This window comes from Oryctolagus cuniculus, chromosome 3 (genome assembly GCF_051225735.1).
Source record: "Oryctolagus cuniculus isolate XC-2025 breed Fujian yellow rabbit chromosome 3, ASM5122573v1, whole genome shotgun sequence".
Taxonomy (NCBI): domain Eukaryota; kingdom Metazoa; phylum Chordata; class Mammalia; order Lagomorpha; family Leporidae; genus Oryctolagus; species Oryctolagus cuniculus.
In genome coordinates, this window is record NC_142869.1 from 84361906 (window position 1) to 84382697 (window position 20792).

The 20792-nt window shown below is 37.8% G+C and overlaps 1 protein-coding gene across 5 annotated transcripts in view; it reads left to right on the forward strand.

Moving 5' to 3' along the window:
* The window catches only part of ACVR1C (activin A receptor type 1C), a 110521-nt gene that overhangs the window by 622 nt on the left and 89107 nt on the right, over positions 1-20792 (forward strand). Inside the window, exon 1 of one of the 5 annotated variants that reach the window (XM_008258601.5) lies at positions 247-547. The exons of 1 other annotated variant lie outside the window; for it this stretch is intronic. In XM_008258601.5, coding sequence (XP_008256823.1) covers positions 475-547 — 73 coding nt within the window. In that variant the 5' untranslated portion in view covers positions 247-474. Of the gene's footprint in view, positions 1-246; positions 548-638; positions 752-806; positions 914-20792 lie in introns of those variants that run through there. 3 more of the 5 variants (XM_051848603.3, XM_089329131.1, XM_089329130.1) reach the window with 3 other exon arrangements.

Genomic DNA, 20792 nt, shown 5'->3' on the forward strand with positions numbered 1-20792 from the left:
TAGCTTAAGTTTCCCTAAAGTCTCAGCGGGGCTTTTCCTCCCGTCCCAGACTCTCTTCTAGAGTATCTAGTCTTGGGGGCTCCGTCTTTCTTCGTCCCAGCTGTGGGCGCTCTCACTGCCCCGCGCTGGGGCCGCCTTCGCTCGCCTGGCCGGCAGCACAGGGCCAGGCGGCTGGAAGAGGGCGCAGGGGGCGGAGGCGCGGTAGGGGCGGGCTCTGTGGCCCCCCACCCCCTCCCAGCCCGGCAGCCAGGGCCAGTGGCAGGAGCGCCGCGCACCGCCAGCCGCGGGGGCCGTGGGATGGGGCAGGCAGAGCAGGGGGGCGCCCGCGCCGACTAGAGCCAACCGCATATTTCAAAAGGGTGTGGGGGCTGCGCTCCCCTCCAGCGCCCCGGGAACTTCAAAGCGGCCCGCGCTGTCTCAGCTGCCTCGCTTCGCTCTGGGGCCTCGCAGCCCCTGCACGGCCGCTTGGTGGCCATGACCCCGGCGCTCCTCTCTGCGCTCCGCCAGGCTCTCCTGCTGCTCGCCGCGGCCGCAGAGCTCTCGGCAGGTATGGTGGATTTTTTTTTTTTTAAACCCGGCGCTCGAGACGGTGGGAACTGGGGGCGGTTTGCGGGTGGGCACAGAAGTCTGGGTGAAGGAGGGTTCTGCGAGTAAGCGGACCTTCCGCTGGGTTGAAGGGGAAGCTCCAGTCGGAATGAGGGGGCGCGGAAGAGGGCGCAGCGTGGGCACCTGACGTCTGGCAGCCGTAAAGGTAGACAGGTGTGCTGGGGACTATCAGGAGGAGGGGAAAAAGCGGCAGGGACTTTCGGGTAGGGTAATAGGGCTGAGATGGTGACTCATTTGGGGTAGTTTGCAGCACGCTGAGTAGGAGAACGTCTGTGGGTGCGCGCTCGGTTGGAAGCTGGGTGGCCCTGTGAGTTCACTCTGCCGGGACCGGGAGGGCTGCAGGTGCCTCTCACGGACGCTCGGTGCTGAGTGAGCCCTTCTGAGAGCTGCGCAGGGAGAGTGGCATGGTGGTGGCGGGGGTGGCGGTTTAGTCTGAGTGTTAGGAGGCGAGGGATACCCCCAAAGCCGCAGGTGCCAAGTTGTGGAGGTGGGAACTTGAGTCTGCGTGGTTTGTAACGCATATTGCTTTCGAGGTACGATCCTCACTGAGTTTCAGGGGAAGAAAATTCTGGCAAGCGCTCCAGCTTATCTAACAGGTCTGTGCTTTGATAGCCTAAACAGAGTCCTCGACCCAACCTGGAAACCACACGTTTCTTTATAATGCTTACTAGAAATCGGGGCAAATGCATCTTGGGTAAAATCCGAGTGTGCCCTGACCCAAACCTCTTTAATTCTGAAACTATTTTCATTACATCATTGCCCTGGATTACACAGAGCAGGAACAGATTCCTAACTTATTCTTGAAACATTTCAGTCAGACATTGAACACATTTGCACATAAAAACCTGGTGTTTTTCCATAGATCTGTACTTTGTCCGAAGCTGATTTTGATGCATTTTTGTTTTCCCAGATGACAATCTGCTTGACATTAATAGCTATACTCAGGGTGGGTAGTTTTCCTCGTAGTGACATGTGCAGGAAAATGTTTTGAATAGTATGATTGCTGTCATGTACAGATTTCAGTGTTTCAGATGGCCCGAGAGAATCATTAAATACAATGTTCAAGAAAAAAAAGTGATTATTGGAAAGGATTAATTGATGACATCTGAGGATGAAAGCATTTCAGTTATCTTTTAGGGAAAGTATCGGAGTATCAGTAAGATGATAGGAGAAAGTGAAATATGTGTGTTTAGAGTTCATAAATTCATTAGCGGGAAGAAAATTGATGGTGGGAAAGTCTATAAGAAATAGGTGACAACTCTGCTAACCTGGGATAGTGACAATGCTCTTGATGATATAACAGGATTTACAACACCCAGTGCCCCTGAAGTCTTCCACAGATCACAGGTTTGACTGGGCACCTGTGAAACGGCCTCTGCAGGCTGTCTGTACCAACTTTTTTATTTGAGGGAGCTAATAATTTGGCTGCATATATTTGAAAAAAAGAAACTTAATTATTATTATTTTTGTCCTGGTTTGACAGATATATTTTATTATACAACAGTGTCTTTAGACAATTTCAGAGACCTATGACATAGCAACATCAGAAAACATTTCCCATCATGTTCTTGAAAACGCATATAAACTTTTGACATTGATGTGTGCAAAAAAAAAAAAGATCATCCCTTCAAATGTGATTGTTTCCTCAATATTTGAAGTATAAGAAAAATTCATGATATGGAGATAATGTGCCAATATGGTAGAAAAGTACTTATCAAAGCTTAACCTTTATGACAGACTTTTCTTATTTAATGCAATCATTTCAGATCTCCTCAAGAAACATTTATACCTTTTTGTGTCCCACGTAAACAATGTCTATTGCTGTCTCCATTATTTATTCCTAACTTTTATATAAGTCTTTGGTTATGTAATAGAGGAATTCAAAGCAGGGGTTTGCTTTGTGCTGCCATCTTTTAAATTGATTTTCTCTCATGGTTATTTACCTTCTTTTTGACCTGGTCACTTTTGCAACTTATGTAGTCATATTGGCCATTTCTGAACACGTTTCTGCCATTGTTGACCTATTTTATGAGTGCTGACTTAGCAAAACTGTGTAACAGAAAGTGTCATGGTCCAGTTTGTCTCTGCTAGGCACCGGGAATAGGCTCTTAAATTTTTGAAAACATAATAAACCAGTAAACCCTCCTTGCTTTGTGTGCTCTTCGTCAACATCTGTGTCATCTTAGGAGTGGTGACCATTAGCTGCAGCAAGCCCCAACTGATCCTACTGAGAATCTCAAGAGGAACAGCTGGTGAGAAATTAGAAAAGTTATTTATTGGACTACATTAGATTAGAAAAGATTTGGTCTGTTCTGAGTTGCTCTGGTTATCTAGGTTTTGGATTCCTTGATGTTTGCTATGGAAGACCTACCATGACCTTATAATATTCATCAAACATACTACACAAAGATTTGTCAGGTAGTGTCCTGGAGCTCTCTTTTTTGAAACTATGATTTGAAAATTACTCAGATTTGAATATTATGTATTCTCTTCTGATTTCATGAAATTTCTTTTGTCTTTTGATTGGGAAAGAATTATTGAGATCCTAGAAAACTGTATCCTGTTAACTCTAACAGTGAAGAGTAACCAAGGTAGGAATAACCAGGGTAGGAATGGGAGGTTTCAGAGTTAAAAAAAAAAAAAAAAAAAAAAAAAAGAAAAGTAGCTTCCATGAGAAGTTTTCAGTGGTGTGTTTGGAAGTGAAAGTGAAAGCCTGGGGCTTGGTTTATAAATGCAAAACATTCTGCCATTTTTGCCCTTCCTACAGTTATGTATTGGTTGATTGGCAAGAGGCTCCCTTGTTCCAAGGAAGAGACATCTAGGAGAAATTCTGTGTGGAGACTCTTGGGGAAAAGAGAAAGGGACAAGTGGAGATGTCCTGTAAGCAGTTGCTTTTATGGGTCTGGAATTCAGAGGATTTTTATGTCTGGACTGATGGTAAAAATTTGTGAGCCAAGGGAATTTACTGATAATTCTGAAAGAAATTATTGGGGCTGGTGCTGTGGTGCAGCAGGTTAATGCCTTGGCCTGAAGCGCCAGCATCCCATATGGGTGCCAGTTTGAGACCTGACTGCTCCACTTCTGATCCAGCTCTCTGCTATGGCCTGGGACAGCAGTAGAAGATGTCCCAAGGCCTTGGGCCCCTGCACCCACATGGGAGACCTGGAAGAAGCTCTTGGCTTTGGATGGGTGCAGCTCCTGCCATTCCAGCCAACTGGGGAGTGAACCATCAGATGGAAGACCTCTCTCTCTCTCTTTCTCTCTCTCTCTCTGTAACTCTGCCTTTCAAATAAATATATCTTTTAATAAAAGAATGAAATTATTAAATATGTCCACAGATCAAGCAAATAAAGGGCAGAACATCTAGTAAAATTGAATTTCAGATAAATAATAACTTTTTACGATAAGTGTGATACAGATATGACACAGGATACACTTATTAAAAATTACTTACTGAATAAATCCAATTTACTTGTGTGTTCTGTACTTTTGTCTGTCAGCCCAACATAAAAGAAATACTGTTGGGAGATCCACCATCCCTGATAACTATTACTGTCTCATTAAAAGGACAAGTTCAGGGGCTGGCACTTTGGCATAGTAGGTTAAGCCTCTGCATGTGGCCCCTACATCCCATATGGGTACCAGTTCTTGTCCTGGCTGCTGCTCCTGATCCAGCTCCCTACTAATGCACCTGGGAAGGCAGTGGAAGATGGCCAAGTGCTTGGGTCCCTGCACCCATGTGGGAGACCGGGAGGAAGCTTCTGGCTCCTGGCTTCAGATCAATCCAGCTCTGGCCATTGCGGCTAATTGCGGAGTGAACCAACAGATGGATGACCTCTCGCTCTGTTTCTCCCTCTCACTGTCTATAACTCTGCCTCTCAAATAAATAAATTGGTTCACTCTGCAAATGGCCACAATGGCCAGAGCTGTGGCAATCTGAAGCCAGGAGCCAGGAACTTCTTCCCAGTCTCCCACGTGGGTGCTGGGGCCCAAGGACTTGAGCTATCCTCCATTGCTTTTCCCAGGCCATAGCAGAGAGCTGGATTGGAAGTGGAGCAGCCAGGACTAGATCTGGTGACCATATGGGATACCAGCACTGCAGGCAGAGGATTAACCTACTGTGCTGCGGCACCAGGCACATGAAAATCTTAAAAAAAAAAAAAAAAGGACAAGTGAAGACCTATTTTGTAGGCCTTGTCTTTTAGCAACTTTCATTCTAGCTGTGCACCGTGTCCCTGGATTCCCTGAGTTACTCCCAGCTCTTGATTAGGGTTAGGGATAGCTCCCAGCTCCTGCTGCTTCTGTGTGAACAGGAAGAGGTACCTAGCCCCTTGCAATCATACATGAGTATCTCAATATGAAAATATGTATGAAAAAGATAAGAATAACTTTCTCAACTTGCTGGAAGAGATTGTTACACGAAAGCTGGTGGTTTTTCCAAAATTTGCTGTCTTTGGAATGTGATCGCTATTTTCAGACACATTTTTCTTCTGAATAAACTTTCATATGTTTCTCTTTTAGGGGAAGTACTTCCAGGCAGTAGTTAAGACCCACTCTATTGGATTTTTCTTTGTAGTAAGTTACATCTCTTAATGTAAATAGGAATGTGAAGGGTGAGACAGGTGTTTGACTTAGCAGGTAACCCGCTGGTAGAGGCAGACATATCCCCTATTTGAGGTCCCAGGCTGAAGTCCTGGCTCTGCTCCTGTCTCCAGCTTCCCGCTGATGCACACTCAGGAAGGCAGCAGGAATGGCTTAAGTCATTGGGTTCTTGCTAACCATGTGGGAGACCTGGAATGAGATCTTGGCTCCCAGCTTTGGTTCAGCCCAATACCCAGCCACTCTGGGTACCTGGGGAGTGAACCAGTGAGTGGAAACTCTCTCTAGGTCTATGTCTTTATCTCTCTGCCTCTCAAATAAATAAATAATTTTTTCTTGAACAAGAGAGGAAATGAAATTGGATAGTCAGTATTGGGGGAATCCCTATAGGACTTGTTAATCTGTCACAGTTTGAGGTTTTGGAGTATGCTCCCAAGAAAGCGATTCAAACCTTCTGGGAAAGGGACAGGGATGCATAAATATCATCAATGACCTGCAGTTGTGGGTACCAGCTGATTAGTATTATCTTCATTTTTGCATCTGCAGTGGATAATGTCCTATAATTATACAATTGACTATTGTAGGAATAGATCATTAAAAAGTTCCAACAAAATATATAAAAAATGCATCTTAATAATGAAACAAAATGATTAGTTTTCTATTGTATATAGTTAACAGGGTAAAAAAACCCCAAATACTCTAAGCAATAAGAGTGTACACAGAACATATCTTATCAATTATATGTGTGAGGTTTCTGCTAAATTTCCCATTGCTTTGATGGTAAAGTTTCTTAAGTCAGCATTAAAATGTTTATCCTTTCATTGTTTAAGGAATTGGGATATGTTTGCAAGTGATATGGAAATAACACTTTTGTGACCTAGGAATACCTTAACGTTGTCTTGGCTTAGCTGGGCTGAACCTCCACTCAAAGGATAGCCAGAAAAAGGAGGAGAAACAAGGGACAGTAACTTTTTTCTTTGCTATCTGAGCATTAGCCCCAAATTGCATGGCAGAATTCTGATATTCAACCCTTTTCTAAACTCTTAACAACCAGATAACTAAGGATAAAAAAGGGGGAGATGTGACAAACCAGAATGCTCAGTCCTGACTTTGTGATACCATCGAAAGGCCATCCAGTCCCTGGTGAAAGGAAGCCAGAGAGACCATAGACAGGGGATTTCCAACCTCCAGTGAGCTCCAGGTGGTAATTTCAGGGGAGAAAGGCAGAAAGTCAGTGAAAAGAGGTGGTGGGATCTCTCCTCTGAAGAAGTGGGTCTGACCCTTCTCACACTTGCACTGAGAAGGGGATGCCAGACAGGGTCACAAGTCCTCTGACTTTCTTACTCTTTGAAAGCTAGATCCCTAAAGCATGAGCTTGGTGGCCTGAAAGCTCAACAATACAAATTGCTACTCCTCTCACTTAGAGATCCAATAAGAGGGAGCACAGAGGTGAGCAGGAGTGTGAAACAGGCACAGAGACTTTCCATAGAAGCTAAGGCTTTGCTGCCTCATATCTTGTGCCTCTTGCATTCACCTGCTCTGATTGGCCATCCAGACTAGCCAGGTTCCACTCAGTCCTTTATTTCCTTGAGAATCACTTCCTTTTTTCTGCCATTCTGTCTTTTAGAGAGTAGGCATGTGAAGTTATTGTTTCTTTGGAACTGTTTAAAATTAATCCTCTCAAGAATTCATGGGTGAATCATTCTGTATGACTCAAGAGCTAGGCTTATTATTTTTTTAAAAAAATTTAAATTTGCCATGACTTAAACATCCCAAATTAGATTAATCCAATTTTTCATTAAACTTTTCACATTGAGAGAATCATTAGATGTTTAAATTTTGAAACACACATTTTGTTTCCATCTATTTTGTCATCTTTATCTTGTAGTAAAGTGAGAGGACAATGATAGATGCCACATCTCTGTTGAGCAAGTGCCTTATACATATTTTTGTGCAACTCCTTGATTAAAATAAAAACTCTAGTTAAAAACAGGATTAGAAAAAAAATCCAATCCATCAGAATCTGGACAATGATAATTGTGATGTAAAACGTTTAGTTTCATAAATGCAGATTTATCCAAGAGATGTTAACTCAGAGGGTGGTAATCCAGATTAACACAGATTTTAAAAACCAGATTGTTTTAAAACAGAGCCAAAATATATTAAAGAGTATTAACTCATCACATCTCCCAGTTTTATCTGATGACATTTTCCTGGCTTGCTCTCCTAGAAACATACATTTTTTTCCTCTCCCCCATCCCCATCACCGCCCTCCAAGAGCAAAAATGCTACTCTGAACATTTGCCTGCTCTAATAGTTATTGTGAGATTGCATTTGCATTCTTACGTACATTCACTTGCAATCTGTAGTGTGTATTTCTAGGAAATAGATAATGCACTAAATTTAAAAGATAATGTATAAATAGCAGAAGATTCTTTACAGGATAGCAAATATATAATTGAAAGTGTCCCTTTTAAAAATGCTTTCTTTCCTACAGCTGTTCTCTAGCTATGTTATATTAAAAGGCATTTCTTTTTGCAGAGAGAAGAAAGCTGACTTTATTGAAACAACTGGACTGAGAGTTATTGTGCCAAATCAAGATGAATATGCTCCTTTAGCATTGCTTTTCCTGGACTGTACTTTGGCTACTGACATGACCATATAGTTTTTCATCATGTTTTCTTACAATTCTGTTAATATTTGTAGAGTTTGTAACAATGTCTCCCTTTTTACTTCTGACATTGGGAATTTGAATTTTCTTTCTACCTTTTTCAGTCTACATGAAGGTTTATCATTTTTATTGATTTTCCTTAATCATATAGCTTTGACTTTGTTGCTTTTCCTGTTTTTTTTTTTTTAACTATTTTCTGCTCTTATCCTCATTACTTCCTTCTTCTACTCACTTTACACTTAGTTTATTATTCTTTTTTTCACTCCAGCTTCTTTAGATAGTACCTTAGATGAAACTTTGGCAACATTTTCTTAAAGGGCCCATTAGAACACAGGCTAGGCTTGTGAGTTATATAGTCTCTTTTTGCAACTAAAATTTTCCTTCTTTTATCTGTGGGGGATTAGTTCCAGGACCACCTGTAAATATCAGGATCTGCAGACGCTCAACTCCATTATATAAAATGACATAGTGTTTGCCTGAATTTGAATCATTTCTAGATTACTTATAGATTACTTATAATATCTACTAAAATGCAAATGCTGTGTAAGTAGTTATTATACTGTATTGCTAAGGGAATAATAACGAAAAAAAGTTTCACTATAGATGCAATTTTTTTCTCAAATATTTTTCTTTCACATATGGGGAACTCACAGGTAGAGAGGGCTGACTGTATTTAATACTGCCTTTATGATATGAAACTGTCCATAGAAATACATAAACAAACAGGTGTTGATGTGCCTCATTAAAACTTCATTTTCAAATGGGCGAGCCGTTAGTCCATAGTTACCTGTCCTTTTCTTAAATCATTCATTTAATACTGTACTTCTTTTCTAATGTAAGTATTTAAATCTTCAGCTCATCTCTAAATTGTGATATGTTGTGATTTTATTTTCATTGGATTCAAATTAGTTTATTTTATTTTGTGATTTTCTGGGGTTTGTGTTATTTAGATGTCTGCTATTTAACTTCCAAATATTTCTGGGACTTCCAGATTTTTTTTTACTGTTATTGAATTCTTTTTTTTTTTTTTTTTTATGACAGGCAGAGCGGACAGTGAGAGAGAGAGACAGAGAGAAAGGTTTTCCTTTGCCGTTGGTTCACCCTCCAATGGCCGCCGCGGCTGGCGCGCTGCGGCCAGTGCACCGCGCTGATCTGATGGCAGGAGCCAGGTGCTTCTCCTGGTCTCCCATGGGGTGCAGGGCCCAAGCACTTGGGCCATCCTCCCCTGCACTCCCTGGCCACAGCAGAGAGCTGGCTTGGAAGAGGGGCAACCGGGACAGTATCCGGCGCCCCGACCGGGACTAGAACCCGGTGTGCTGGCGCTGCAAGGCAGAGGATTAGCCTAGTGAGCCGTGGCACCGGCTTACTGTTATTGAATTCCAATTTAAGTCCATTAAGGGTGAAATAAGATACTCTGGATTACTTTAGTTTTTTTGAATTCATTCATATTTGTTTATAGCCCAGCATATGACTAGTCTTTGTGCACTTGATGATAATGTGTATTTTGCTTTTGTTGGGTGCAATGTCCTGTTAATTTCCATTAGGCCAATTTGCCTGACTCTGTTATTGAAGTCTTTTATATCTTCACTGATTTTCTATTTTCTTGTTTTATGCATTATGGAAAGACAGCTACTGATATCTTCAGAATACTTGTGGATTTGTATATTCCCTTTTTCTAATTGTCACTTCATGTATTTGAAAATTTTGTAATTAGGCCCATACAGATTCAGAGTTATTACGTCTTCTTGATGCACCCTTCTTATTAAGAAACCTGCCTTATCTCGGGTAATATTTATTATGATGACATGTGTTTCTTCATAACTTGTAATATTCTTTGCCTTGAAGTTTACTCTGTCAAGATTCACATTAATATCTCTATTTAGCTTTGTTATGCTTCATATTTATGTGCCCATGTTTTAAGACGACTAGTATAGCTATTGATTTTTTTGCTGAATTTGTGCATATAATAGATTTTTTCAGTCATCTTATTCATAAAGATAATACAGGTGGGTCATGCTTTTTCAGTGAGTCTTACTTATTTGTGTTTTTACTGGAATTTTTAGAACAGTTAGGTTTAATATATTTGTCAATATGGTTTTGTTTATGTCTCTTGGCTTATAATTTTTGGTATGTTTCCTTTCATTTCCCTTTCTTTTCTTGTCTTCATTTGGTGTAATTGACTAAATATTAGTTTTATATATTATTCCAACAACTAGCTTATAAGCTACACTGCTTTGATTTATTTTTAGTGGTTGCTCCAAAATTTCTAATATTCTTCTTTAAATTGTCATAGCTTATTTAAGAATCTCACTATCATGTACTTTCATTTCTTTCTTTTTGTGCTTTGTATTATTAATCTTGTACATTCTATTTCTACATAACTTATAAACTTCAAAATATGTAGTTATTATATTGGCTTTAAGTTTTTGATTACCTTTCACCAAATTAAAAAATTAATGGAATATTTTTCATTACTCATTTATCATTTCCAATGCTCTTCATTACTTCATATAGATTTAGGTTTACGTCTTACATGATTTTCCCTCAGCCCAAGGAAACTTCCTTCATTTTTTGTAATTCAATTCTTATGGGATTAAATTATAATTTATTTTTGTTTCAGTAAAGTTTTTATTTCATTTTCACCTCCAATTTATTATTACTTTTTTTTTTTTTTGACAGGCAGAGTGGACAGTAAGAGAGAGACAGAGAGAAAGGTCTTCCTTTGCCATTGGTTCACCCTCCAATGGCCGCCGCGGCCAGCGCGCTGCGCTGATCCGCAGGCAGGAGCCAGGTGCTTCTTCTGGTCTCCCATGGGGTGCAGGGCCCAGGTACTTGGGCCATCCTCCACTGCACTCCCTGGCCACAGCAGAGAGCTGGCCTGGAAGAGGGGCAACTGGGACAGAATCTGGCGCCCCGACCGGGACTAAAACCCAGTGTGCTGGCGCTGCAAGGCGGAGGATTAGCCTAGTGAGCCATGGCGCCGGCTATTATTACATTTTAAAACATACATCAAAATTGAAAGAATATTGCATGTACCACTTATGTAAATATTAATGAGATTGGGCCAGGATCATCATCTTATCATATTTATACCCAATTATCCATGTTCTATCCATTGTAAATATTATTTTTGGTGCATTTCTAAATAAATTACAGATAGACAAACACTTCCTTTTAAGTGATTCAGCGTATGTATTATTATGCAGAGTTCAATGTTTACAAACAGTTTTGTCTGTTGATCAAACATTTATGTATGGTAATATTTACAAGTCTTGTGTGCACAATTATGGAATTTTGAAAATGTATTTATCTAATCTCTTTCAAGATATTAAAGATAACATCACCACAATGAGCTCCCTTATGTCCCTACCCACTCATTCCATAATGCCATTTTCCCAAGACATCTGCTCTTATTTTCCTGTAAATTACTTTTCGTTGTTTGTGTGAATTGTTTTGTAATGTCATTATTCAATGTTTGTTGATAGTGTTGGTCACCTGTACCTTTACTGTGAGAGGTGTGTTGAAATCTCAGAACATTCTTGCAGATTTATCTATGTCTTCCTTTACTTCTGTTCGTTTATATTTCATGTATTTTGAAAATTTCATATTAAGCAAGACACAATTGTAATTGTCATGTATTCCTGATGCAATGACTATTTCATTACTATAAGATGCCCCTCTTTTATCTCAATAATACTCTCTTGTGAAGTCTACTCTAATAATAACCATACTAAGTATTTTCACATGTTTAATATTTACACATGTGTTTTTCCCATCCTTTTACTTGCAACTTTTGTCTTTGTATTGAAAGTGCATGCTTCATACACAGCATAGAGTTGGTCCTTGATTTTTATTTTCTAACAATATGAAAATATCTGCCTTTAATTTGAGTGTTTTGTCCATTCACATTTAATATAAATATTGGGATGGTTTTAGGCCTAGAGTCTCTCTTTAATTGTTTCTTTGTTTTCCTTCTCCTTTTTTTTACCTTTTTGAGTAGCCAGTCTTTTTTTAATATTTCATTTTATTTAATTTATTGATTTATTAACTCTTAAGTTTTAATGATTGCCTTATCCTGAACTTTACTCTTTCTTAACGTTCATTTTTAGCTAGCACTTTGCCATTTCAGACTTTACTCTTCATATCTGACATTAATCTTCCTACCTTACACTACCCTCTTTACCTTGACACATCCCACTTTAAGTACAGAGACTTTGATGGCATGATTAAATATACCAATAATATATAAATGTGTATATATGTAGATATATATATACCAACCAAAATTATGAGACACACAAATAATCAAGAACAAAATCTGAATAAGAACAACAAAAACAAAAAACAACAAAAAGACTGCACTCAACAGAACCTCATTTAGATGTGAATCAGAGTTGGAATTATCATATATGGAGTTTAAAGTAACTATGATTAAAATATATGTTGGAAAAAGATGGAAAATATGCATAAAGAGATGTGACATTTCAACAGAAAGATAGAAAGTCTAAGAAAATGTTAAATGGAAAGGTTAGATATAAAAAACATGAGATAGATAATGCCTTTGATGTGCCCATCAGTAGACCCAACACAGCCAAAGAAAGAGTTATGAATTTGAAGATGGATAAATATAAATCATCTTGGAAGATTATAACTATACTCTTGTAAAGTGATTATTCTAAAGTGAGATATGTTAGAGGTGAGTAGGGGGAAGAGTGACACAAACTAAAAGAGGGCATCTGAAAGGTGGTAACAATATCAAGTAACATAAATGATGTGTAAATGGAATCCTAGTTAGAAAATAGAGAAAATAGGATAAAATACATATTGGAAGATATATTGGTCATTAATTTTCCAAATGTAATTAGGGATATTAAATTACCAATCATAGAAGCACAGAGAACCCACAGGGTACATACATCTCCTTCCAAATTTCACATCATTAGATAAATCATATTCAAATTGCGGAGATCCAAAGATTAAGAGAAGTTCTTGAGGGTAATCCCAGGAAAATAGAGCTATTGCATATAAAGGTATAAAATTAAGAATTATAGCAGATATCTATGTAAAACAGAAAGCAGTGAAGTCACAACTTAAGGGTGCAGCAAGTAAAAATCTGCCATTACAGTATGCTATACCCATGAAATCATCTTTTAAAATGGAAGAAATAGTAGCATTTTTAGACATAAAAAAACTCAGAGAATTCATTATCCATACACCTGTACTTTGAGAAATGTTAAGGAAATTTTCTCAGACAAAATGAATACAATATCAGACAGAATCTTGGATCCATATAGAAAAATATGGAAGTGACTAAAATGAAGATGAATATAAAATTTATTTTTGTTACCTTTAAAGGATCACTGATTCCTAAAGCAAAAACAGTAGGTAGGCATGTTTTTATAGCATGTGTACAAAAGTTAAAATATGTGACAGCCTTAGCACACAAGGATGGGAAAGAGGAATTGAAAGTATCTTTATCCTATTGTAAATTTCCTGGTTACATGTTAAATATTATAATATATTTTAAAATACACCAGGTATACAGTGATTAACTAAACATGTTATTTTACAACCAAGAAAAACCATAAGGATATTTTAAAAGATATTTAAATGAAAAGATAATAATGTACATAAAATAGAATAAAATTACTTGATTAATCCAAAAGCATGATGCCAAATAGCGAAAAGACCAAAAATAGATGGAATAAATGGAAAAAAAATCTATCAAAAGGATAGATTTTAATTTAACCATATCAATAATTACATTAAATATAAATGATATAAATTTAGCAATAGGAAGCTGGAATCAGGAACTGGAGCCAGAAATCAAACTCAGGTGCTATGGTATGGGTTGTGGATGTCTTAACTGCTAAGCTAAATGCTTGACCTTGGATACTCATTATTTTAACGTGCACATAAAATGTTAAGTAAGATTGACAAAATTATGAGCAATAAAACAAACCTACACATTGAAAATAATTTAAATTACATAGAATATGTACTCTGAACATAATGGAAATAAGCTAGAAATCAACAACAGTAGTTTATCTAGAAAATTGCCATATATTTGGTAATTAAGCAACACAAATCTATATACAGGTCAAAGTGGAAGTCAATAGAAAAATTAGAAAATATTTTGAGTGGAGTGAAAATCAACAAGCAACATATAAAAATTGCCACATCCATTTAAACCAGTGCTGGATACTGGCATGAAAACAAGCACATAGATTAATGGAACATAATTGAGAGCCCAGAAATTAATCCACATATATAGAGCCAATTGATTTTCTGACAAAAGTACCCAGAAAATACACTGGAAAAAGGATACTCTTCAATAAATCTTACAGGCAAAACTGGATGGGTGTACATAAAAAAAAGAAATTAGAACCCTACCTCTTACCATATACAAAAATCAACTCACGGTGGATCAAATCTGTAAATTTTAAGACCTAAAACAATGAAATTATGAGAAGAAAATGTAGGGGAAGTACTCCAAGACATAAGGGATGACTTCTTGAATAAAACCTCCAAAGCACAGGCAACAAAAGCAAAACTAGACATATGGCATTGTATCAAACTCATAAGCTTGGCACAGCAGAGGAAACAATCAATGGTGTGAAGAGAGAGCCTACTGAATGAGAAACTATTTGTAAATTTCTTATCTGACCAAGGATTAATATCTAAAATATATACATTTTTAACTTTTATTTAATAAATATTAGTTACCAAAGTACAGACTTTGGATTACAGTGGCTTTTTCCACCTCATAACTTCACTTCCACTCGCAACCCTCCCTCTCCCATCTCATTCACATCGATTCATTTTCAATTATCTTTATATACAGAAGTCAATTTAGTATATGCTAAGTAAAGATTTCAACAGTTTGCACCCACACAGAAACATAAAGTGAAAAATACTGTTTGAGAACTAGTTATAGCATTAAATCTCAATGTACAGCACATTAAGGACAGAGATCCTATATGAGGAGTAAGTGTACAGTGATTCCTGTTTTTGACTTAACAATTGACACTCTTGTTTATGGCGTCAGTAATCACCCTAGGCTCTTGTCGTGAGATGCCAAGGCTATGGAAGCATTTTGAGTTTGTCAACTCTGATCTTATTTAGACAAGGTCAGAGTCAAAGTGGAAGTTCTCTCCTCCCTTCAGAGAAAGGTACCTCCTTCTTTGATGGCCCATTCTTTCTACTGGGCTCTCACTTGCAGAGATCTTTCATTTAGGTGTTTTGTGTTGTTGTTGTTTTTTTTTTTTTTTTTTTTTTTTTTTTTGCCAGAGTGTCTTGGCTTTCAATGCCTGAAATACTCTCATGGGCTCTTAAGCCAGATCCAAAAACTTAAGTGCTAGTAGAGCCAGATCTGAATGCCTGAAGGGCTGATTCTGAGGCCAGAGTGCTGTTTAGGACATCTGCCAGTCTATGAGTCTGCTGTGTAGCCCACTTCTCATGTTGGATGGTTCTCTCCTTTTTAATTCTATCAGTTAGTATTAGCAGACACTAGTCTTGTTTATGTTTTCTGTTTGACTCTTAATCCTATCATTATGATCAATTGTGAACTGAAACTGATCCCTTTGACTAGTAAGATGGCCTTGGTACATGCCAACTTGATGGGATTGAATTGGAATCCCCTGGCACATTTCTAACTCTACCATTTGGAGCAAGTCAGCTTGAGTATGTCCCAAACTGTACCTCTCCTACCTCTCTTATTCCCACTCTTATATTTAACAGGGATCACTGTTCAGTTAAATTTAAACACCTAAGAATAATTGTGTGCTAATTAAAAAGTTCAACCAATAGTATTATGTAGAACAAAAAAAAAAAAACACTAAAAGGGATAAAGTATTAAGTGGTTCATGAACAGTTAGGACAAGGGCTGATCAAGTCACTCTTTCTCATAGTGTCCATTTCACTTCAACAGAATTCCTTTTTGGTGTTCGGTTAGTTGTCACGTATCAGGGAGAACATATGATATTTGTCCCTTTGGGACTGGCTTATTTCACTCAGCATGATGTTTTCCAGATTCCTCCATTTTGTTGCAAGTGACCGGATTTCACTTTTTTTTTTTTTTTTTTTTTTTTTTTTTTTTTTTTACTGCTATATAGTATTCTATAGAGTACATGCATTTAGGTTGATTCCAGGTCTTAACTATTGTGAATTGAGTTGCAATAAACATTAAGGTGCAGACTGTTTTTTATATGCCAATTTAATTTCCTTTGGGTAAATTCCAAGGAGTGGGATGGCTGGGTTGTATGGTAGGGTTATATTCAGGTTTCTGAGGAGTCTCCAAACTGCATAGTCGCTTTACCAGTTTGCATTCCCACCAACAGTGGGTTAGTGTGCCTTTTTCCCCACATCCGCTCCAGCATCTATTGTTGGTAGATTTCTGTATGTGAGCCATTTTAACCAGGGTGAGATGAAACGTGATTGCTAGTGATCCTGAACATTTTTTCATGTGTATTTTGGCCATTTGGATTTGCTCTTTTGAAAAATGTCTATTGAGGTCCTTGACCCATCTCTTAAGTGGGTTGTTTTGTTGTTATGGAATTTCTTGATCTCTTTGTAGATTCTAGTTATTAATTCTTTATCTATTGCATCGTTTGCAAATATTTTTTCCCATTCTGTGGGTTGCCTCTTCACTTTCCTAGCTGTTTCTTTTGCAGTGCAGAAACTTTGCAATTTGATGCAATCCCAATAGTTAACTATGGCTTTGACTGCCTGTGTCTCTGGGGTCTTTTCCAAGAAGTCTTTCCCTGTGCCTATATCTTGCAGGGTTTCTCTCAATGTTTTGATGATATTGATTCTTCCAATACATGATCATGGAAGATTTTTCCATTTTTCGTTATCTTTTACTGTTTCTTAAGATTTTGTAATTCTCATTGTAGAGATCCTTAACGTCCTTGGTTAAGTTTATTCCAAGGTATTTGATTATTTTTGTGGCTATTGTGAATGAGATTGATCTTAGAATTTCTTTCTCAGCTGTGGAATTGCCTGTGTATACAAAGGCTGTTGATTTTTATGCATTGACTTTATTTCCTGCTACTTTGCCAAACTCTTCTATGAGTTCCAATAGTCTCTTAGAGTTCTTTGGATCCCCTACATAAAGAATCATATCATCTGCAAAGAGGGATAGTCTGTGTTCTTCCTTCCCAATTTGTATCCCTTTAATTTCTTTTTCTTGCCTAGTGGCTCTGGCTAAAACTTCCCGAACTATATTGAATAGCAGTGATGAGAATGGGCATCCCTGTCTGGTACCAGATCTCAGTGGGAATGCTTCCAACTTTTCCCCATTCAATAGGATGCTGGTCATGGGTTTTTCATAGATTGCTTTGATTGTATTGAGGAATGTTCCTTCCATACCCAGTTTGCTTAGAGTTTTCATCATGAACGGGTGTTGTATTTTATTGAATGCTTTCTTTGCATCTATTGAGGTAATCATATGGTTTTTCTTCTGCAGTTTGCTAATGTGGGATATCACATTGATTGATTTGTGAACATTGAACCATCCCTGCATACCAGGGATAAATCCCACTTGGTCTGGGTGGATGATCTTTCTGATGTGTTGTTGCATTATGTTGGCCAGAATTTTATTGAGGATTTTTGCATCTATGTTCATCAGGGATATTGGTCTGTAATTTTCTTTCAATGTTGCATCTTTTTCCAGCTTAGGAATTAAGGTGATGCTGGCTTCAGAGGAAGCATTTGGGAGGATTCCCTCTATTTCAGTTTTTCTGAATAGTTTGAGAAGAAATGGAAGTAGTAGTTCTTTAAATGTCTGGTAGAATTCAGCAGTGAATCCATCCGGGTCTGGGCTTTTCCTTGTTGGGAGGGACTTTATTACTATTTCAATTTCTGTCTCAGTTATGGGTCTGTTTAGGTTTTCTATGTCTTCATAGTTCACTTTAGGTAGGTTTTATGTGTCCAGGAATCTATCCATTTCTGATAGGTTTCCCTGTTTGCTGGCATACAAGTCCTTGTAGTAATTTCTGATGATTCTTTTTATTTCTGTGGTGTCTGTTGTTACGTTTCCTTTTTCATCTCTGATTTTATTGATTTGGGTGTTTTCTTTTTTTAGTTACTTGGGCCAATGGACTGTCAATTTTGTTTATTTTTTCAAAAAAACCAGCTCTTCGCTTGGCTGATTTTTCGTAATTTTTTTTTGTATTCAATCCTGTTGATTTCTTCTCTGATTTCAATTATTTCTCTTCTCCTACTAGATTTGGGTCTGGTTTGCTGCAGTTTTTCCAGATCCCTGAGATGCATTGAAAGCTCATTTATTTGGTGCCTTTCCAATTTCTTGATATAGGCACCTATTGCTATAAACATTCCTCCTAACCCTGCTTTTGCTGTTTCCCAAAAGTTTTGATATATTCTGTTGTTATCCTCATTTACTTCCAGAATGTTTTTGATTTCTCTTTTTATTTCTTCTATGACCCGCTGTTCATTCCCGAGCATGTTATTCAGTCTCCATGTGTTTGCATATGCTCTAGGGATTCCTGAGTTGCTAATTTCCAGCTTCATTCCACTGTGGTCTAAGAAGATGCATGGTATGATTTCAATTCTTTTGAATTTGCTGAGACTTGCTTTATGGCCTGGTATGCGGTCAGTCCTAGAGAAGGTTCCATGTACTGCTGAGAAGAATGTGTATTCTTCAAGTGTAGGATAAAAAGTTCTGTAGATATCTGTTAGATCCATTTGGACTATAGTGTAGATTAATTCTGCTGTTTCCTTGTTGATCTTCTGTCTGGTTGATCTGTCTATTTCTGAGAGTGGAGTATTGAAGTCCCCCAATACTAGTGTATTGGAGTCTAAGTATCCCTTTAAGTCCCTTAACAGATTTTTTAAATAAACCAGTGCCCTATAATTAGGTGCATATAAATTTATAATAGTTACATCTTCCTGTTGAATTATTTCCTTAATCATTATATAGTACCCCTCTTTGTCTCTCTTAACAGTTTTTGTGTTAAAGTTTATTTTGTCTGATATTAAGATGGCTATGCCAGCTCTTTTTTGGTTTCTGTTGGCATGGATTATCTTTTTCCAACCTTTCACTTTCAGTCTGCATGCATCTTTGTTGGAAAGATGTTTTTCTTGTAAGCAGCAAATAGATGGGTTTTGTTCCTTAATTCATTCAGCCAGTCTGTGTCTTTTAACTGGACAGTTGTGCCCATTAACGTTCGATGTGACTATTAATAAGTAGTAAATTTGCCCTGCTATTTTCCCAAAGATATTTCTAATATATGCTTTGAACTTCCTGTGACTTTTACCTTCTTTCATATTGATGGCCATGTTTCTGTGTTTCTGTGTATAACACATCTTTAAGCATCTTTTGCAGGGCTAGACGAGAAGCAACAAACTCTTTCAATTTCTGTTTGCTATGAAAGGTCTTTATTTCACCTTCATTCACAAATGAGAGCTTTCAGGATATAATATTCTGGGCTGGCATTTTTTTTCTCTTAGTACCTGGGCTTTCTCGCCATTCCCTCCTAGCCTGTAGGGTTTCTGATGAGAAGTCTGCTGTGAGTCTAATTGGAGATGCTCTGAGAGTAATCTGACGTTTCTCTCTTGCACATTTTAGAATCTTTTCTTTATGTTTCACTGCAGTGAGTTTAATTACAACGAGTCGTGGTGAAGATCTCTTTTTGTCATGTTTATTAGAGGTTCTATGAGCTTCCTGTACTTGGATCTCTCTATCCTTCTCCAAACCCTGGAGAATTTCATTTCAATTTTTCATTTGTTTAACTCTTTGGAGTAACCAATATGCCATTGACTAAAATGTAAATTAAAATATTTTGCCTAAAAATAATGAATAAGATATAAAAAATCAAGGAAACTGAAAGTTTTTTTGTTTGTTTTTAAACATTTTTTTTATTTGAAAGGTAGAATTAGAGAGAAAGCGAGAGGGAGAGACATAGAGAGAGGTCTTCCATCCGCTGGTTCACTTCCCAAGTGGTCGAAGTGTTGGGCTGGGCCAGGCCAGAGCCAGGAAGCTGGGATCCTCTTCCAGGTCTCCCACCTGGGTTCAGGGGCCCAGGCACTTTGGACATTGTCGACTGCTTTCCCCTGAGCATTAGCAGAGAGCTGGATTGGAAATGGAGCAGCCAGGACTCAAAACATCACCCTTATAGTATGCTGGTGCTGCAGGTGGTAGCCTAACATACTATGCCACAGTCCTGGCCATGGTTTCATTTTATTTTAAGGATCGGTAAGACTTATTCACCTCCAGCTAGATTCAATAAAGAAAAATAGAAAATACACAGATCATCAGTGCCAGAACTTAAGGAAGGAATATCCCTGCATATCCTATAGACATAAAAATAAAAAATAAGGGAATGTTAGAAACACTTTTATGTTGCCAGTTTTATGCCTGAGTAAATGGAAGAATTACTTGAAAGGTACGAACTACCAAAGACCCACTGAAGAAAATATCTATTATTGTATATATTAGAGATATTTATTTCGTTGCTTAAATTCAAAAACTTCTAAAAAAGAAGATCCTTTATCTGACTTTACTGGTAAATTCCTTCAAAAAATTTAGGAAGAAATAATGTCTGTTCTATACAAACATGTTTTTCCTCATTTTATAAGAATAACATACTGGAAGAAACTAGGTAAAAATCACTACCATGAAAGAAAATTACAGACCAACAAAAAACCAAATGCAAAAATCCTAAACAAAATATTATGTAATTGAACATCAATATAATAGCAAGGTCATATATTGTGATCAAGTGGAGTTTATTCTGAAAATATAAGACTGATTCAACATTCAAAAATTTAATTTTGCAATTTGCTATGGCAGCAGAATAAAGCGAAAAAATTATATGACAATATCAATGGTACATAAAAACCAGATGACAACATTCAACTGCAAGACACATTTGAAAGAACTGAAAGAATTGAGTAA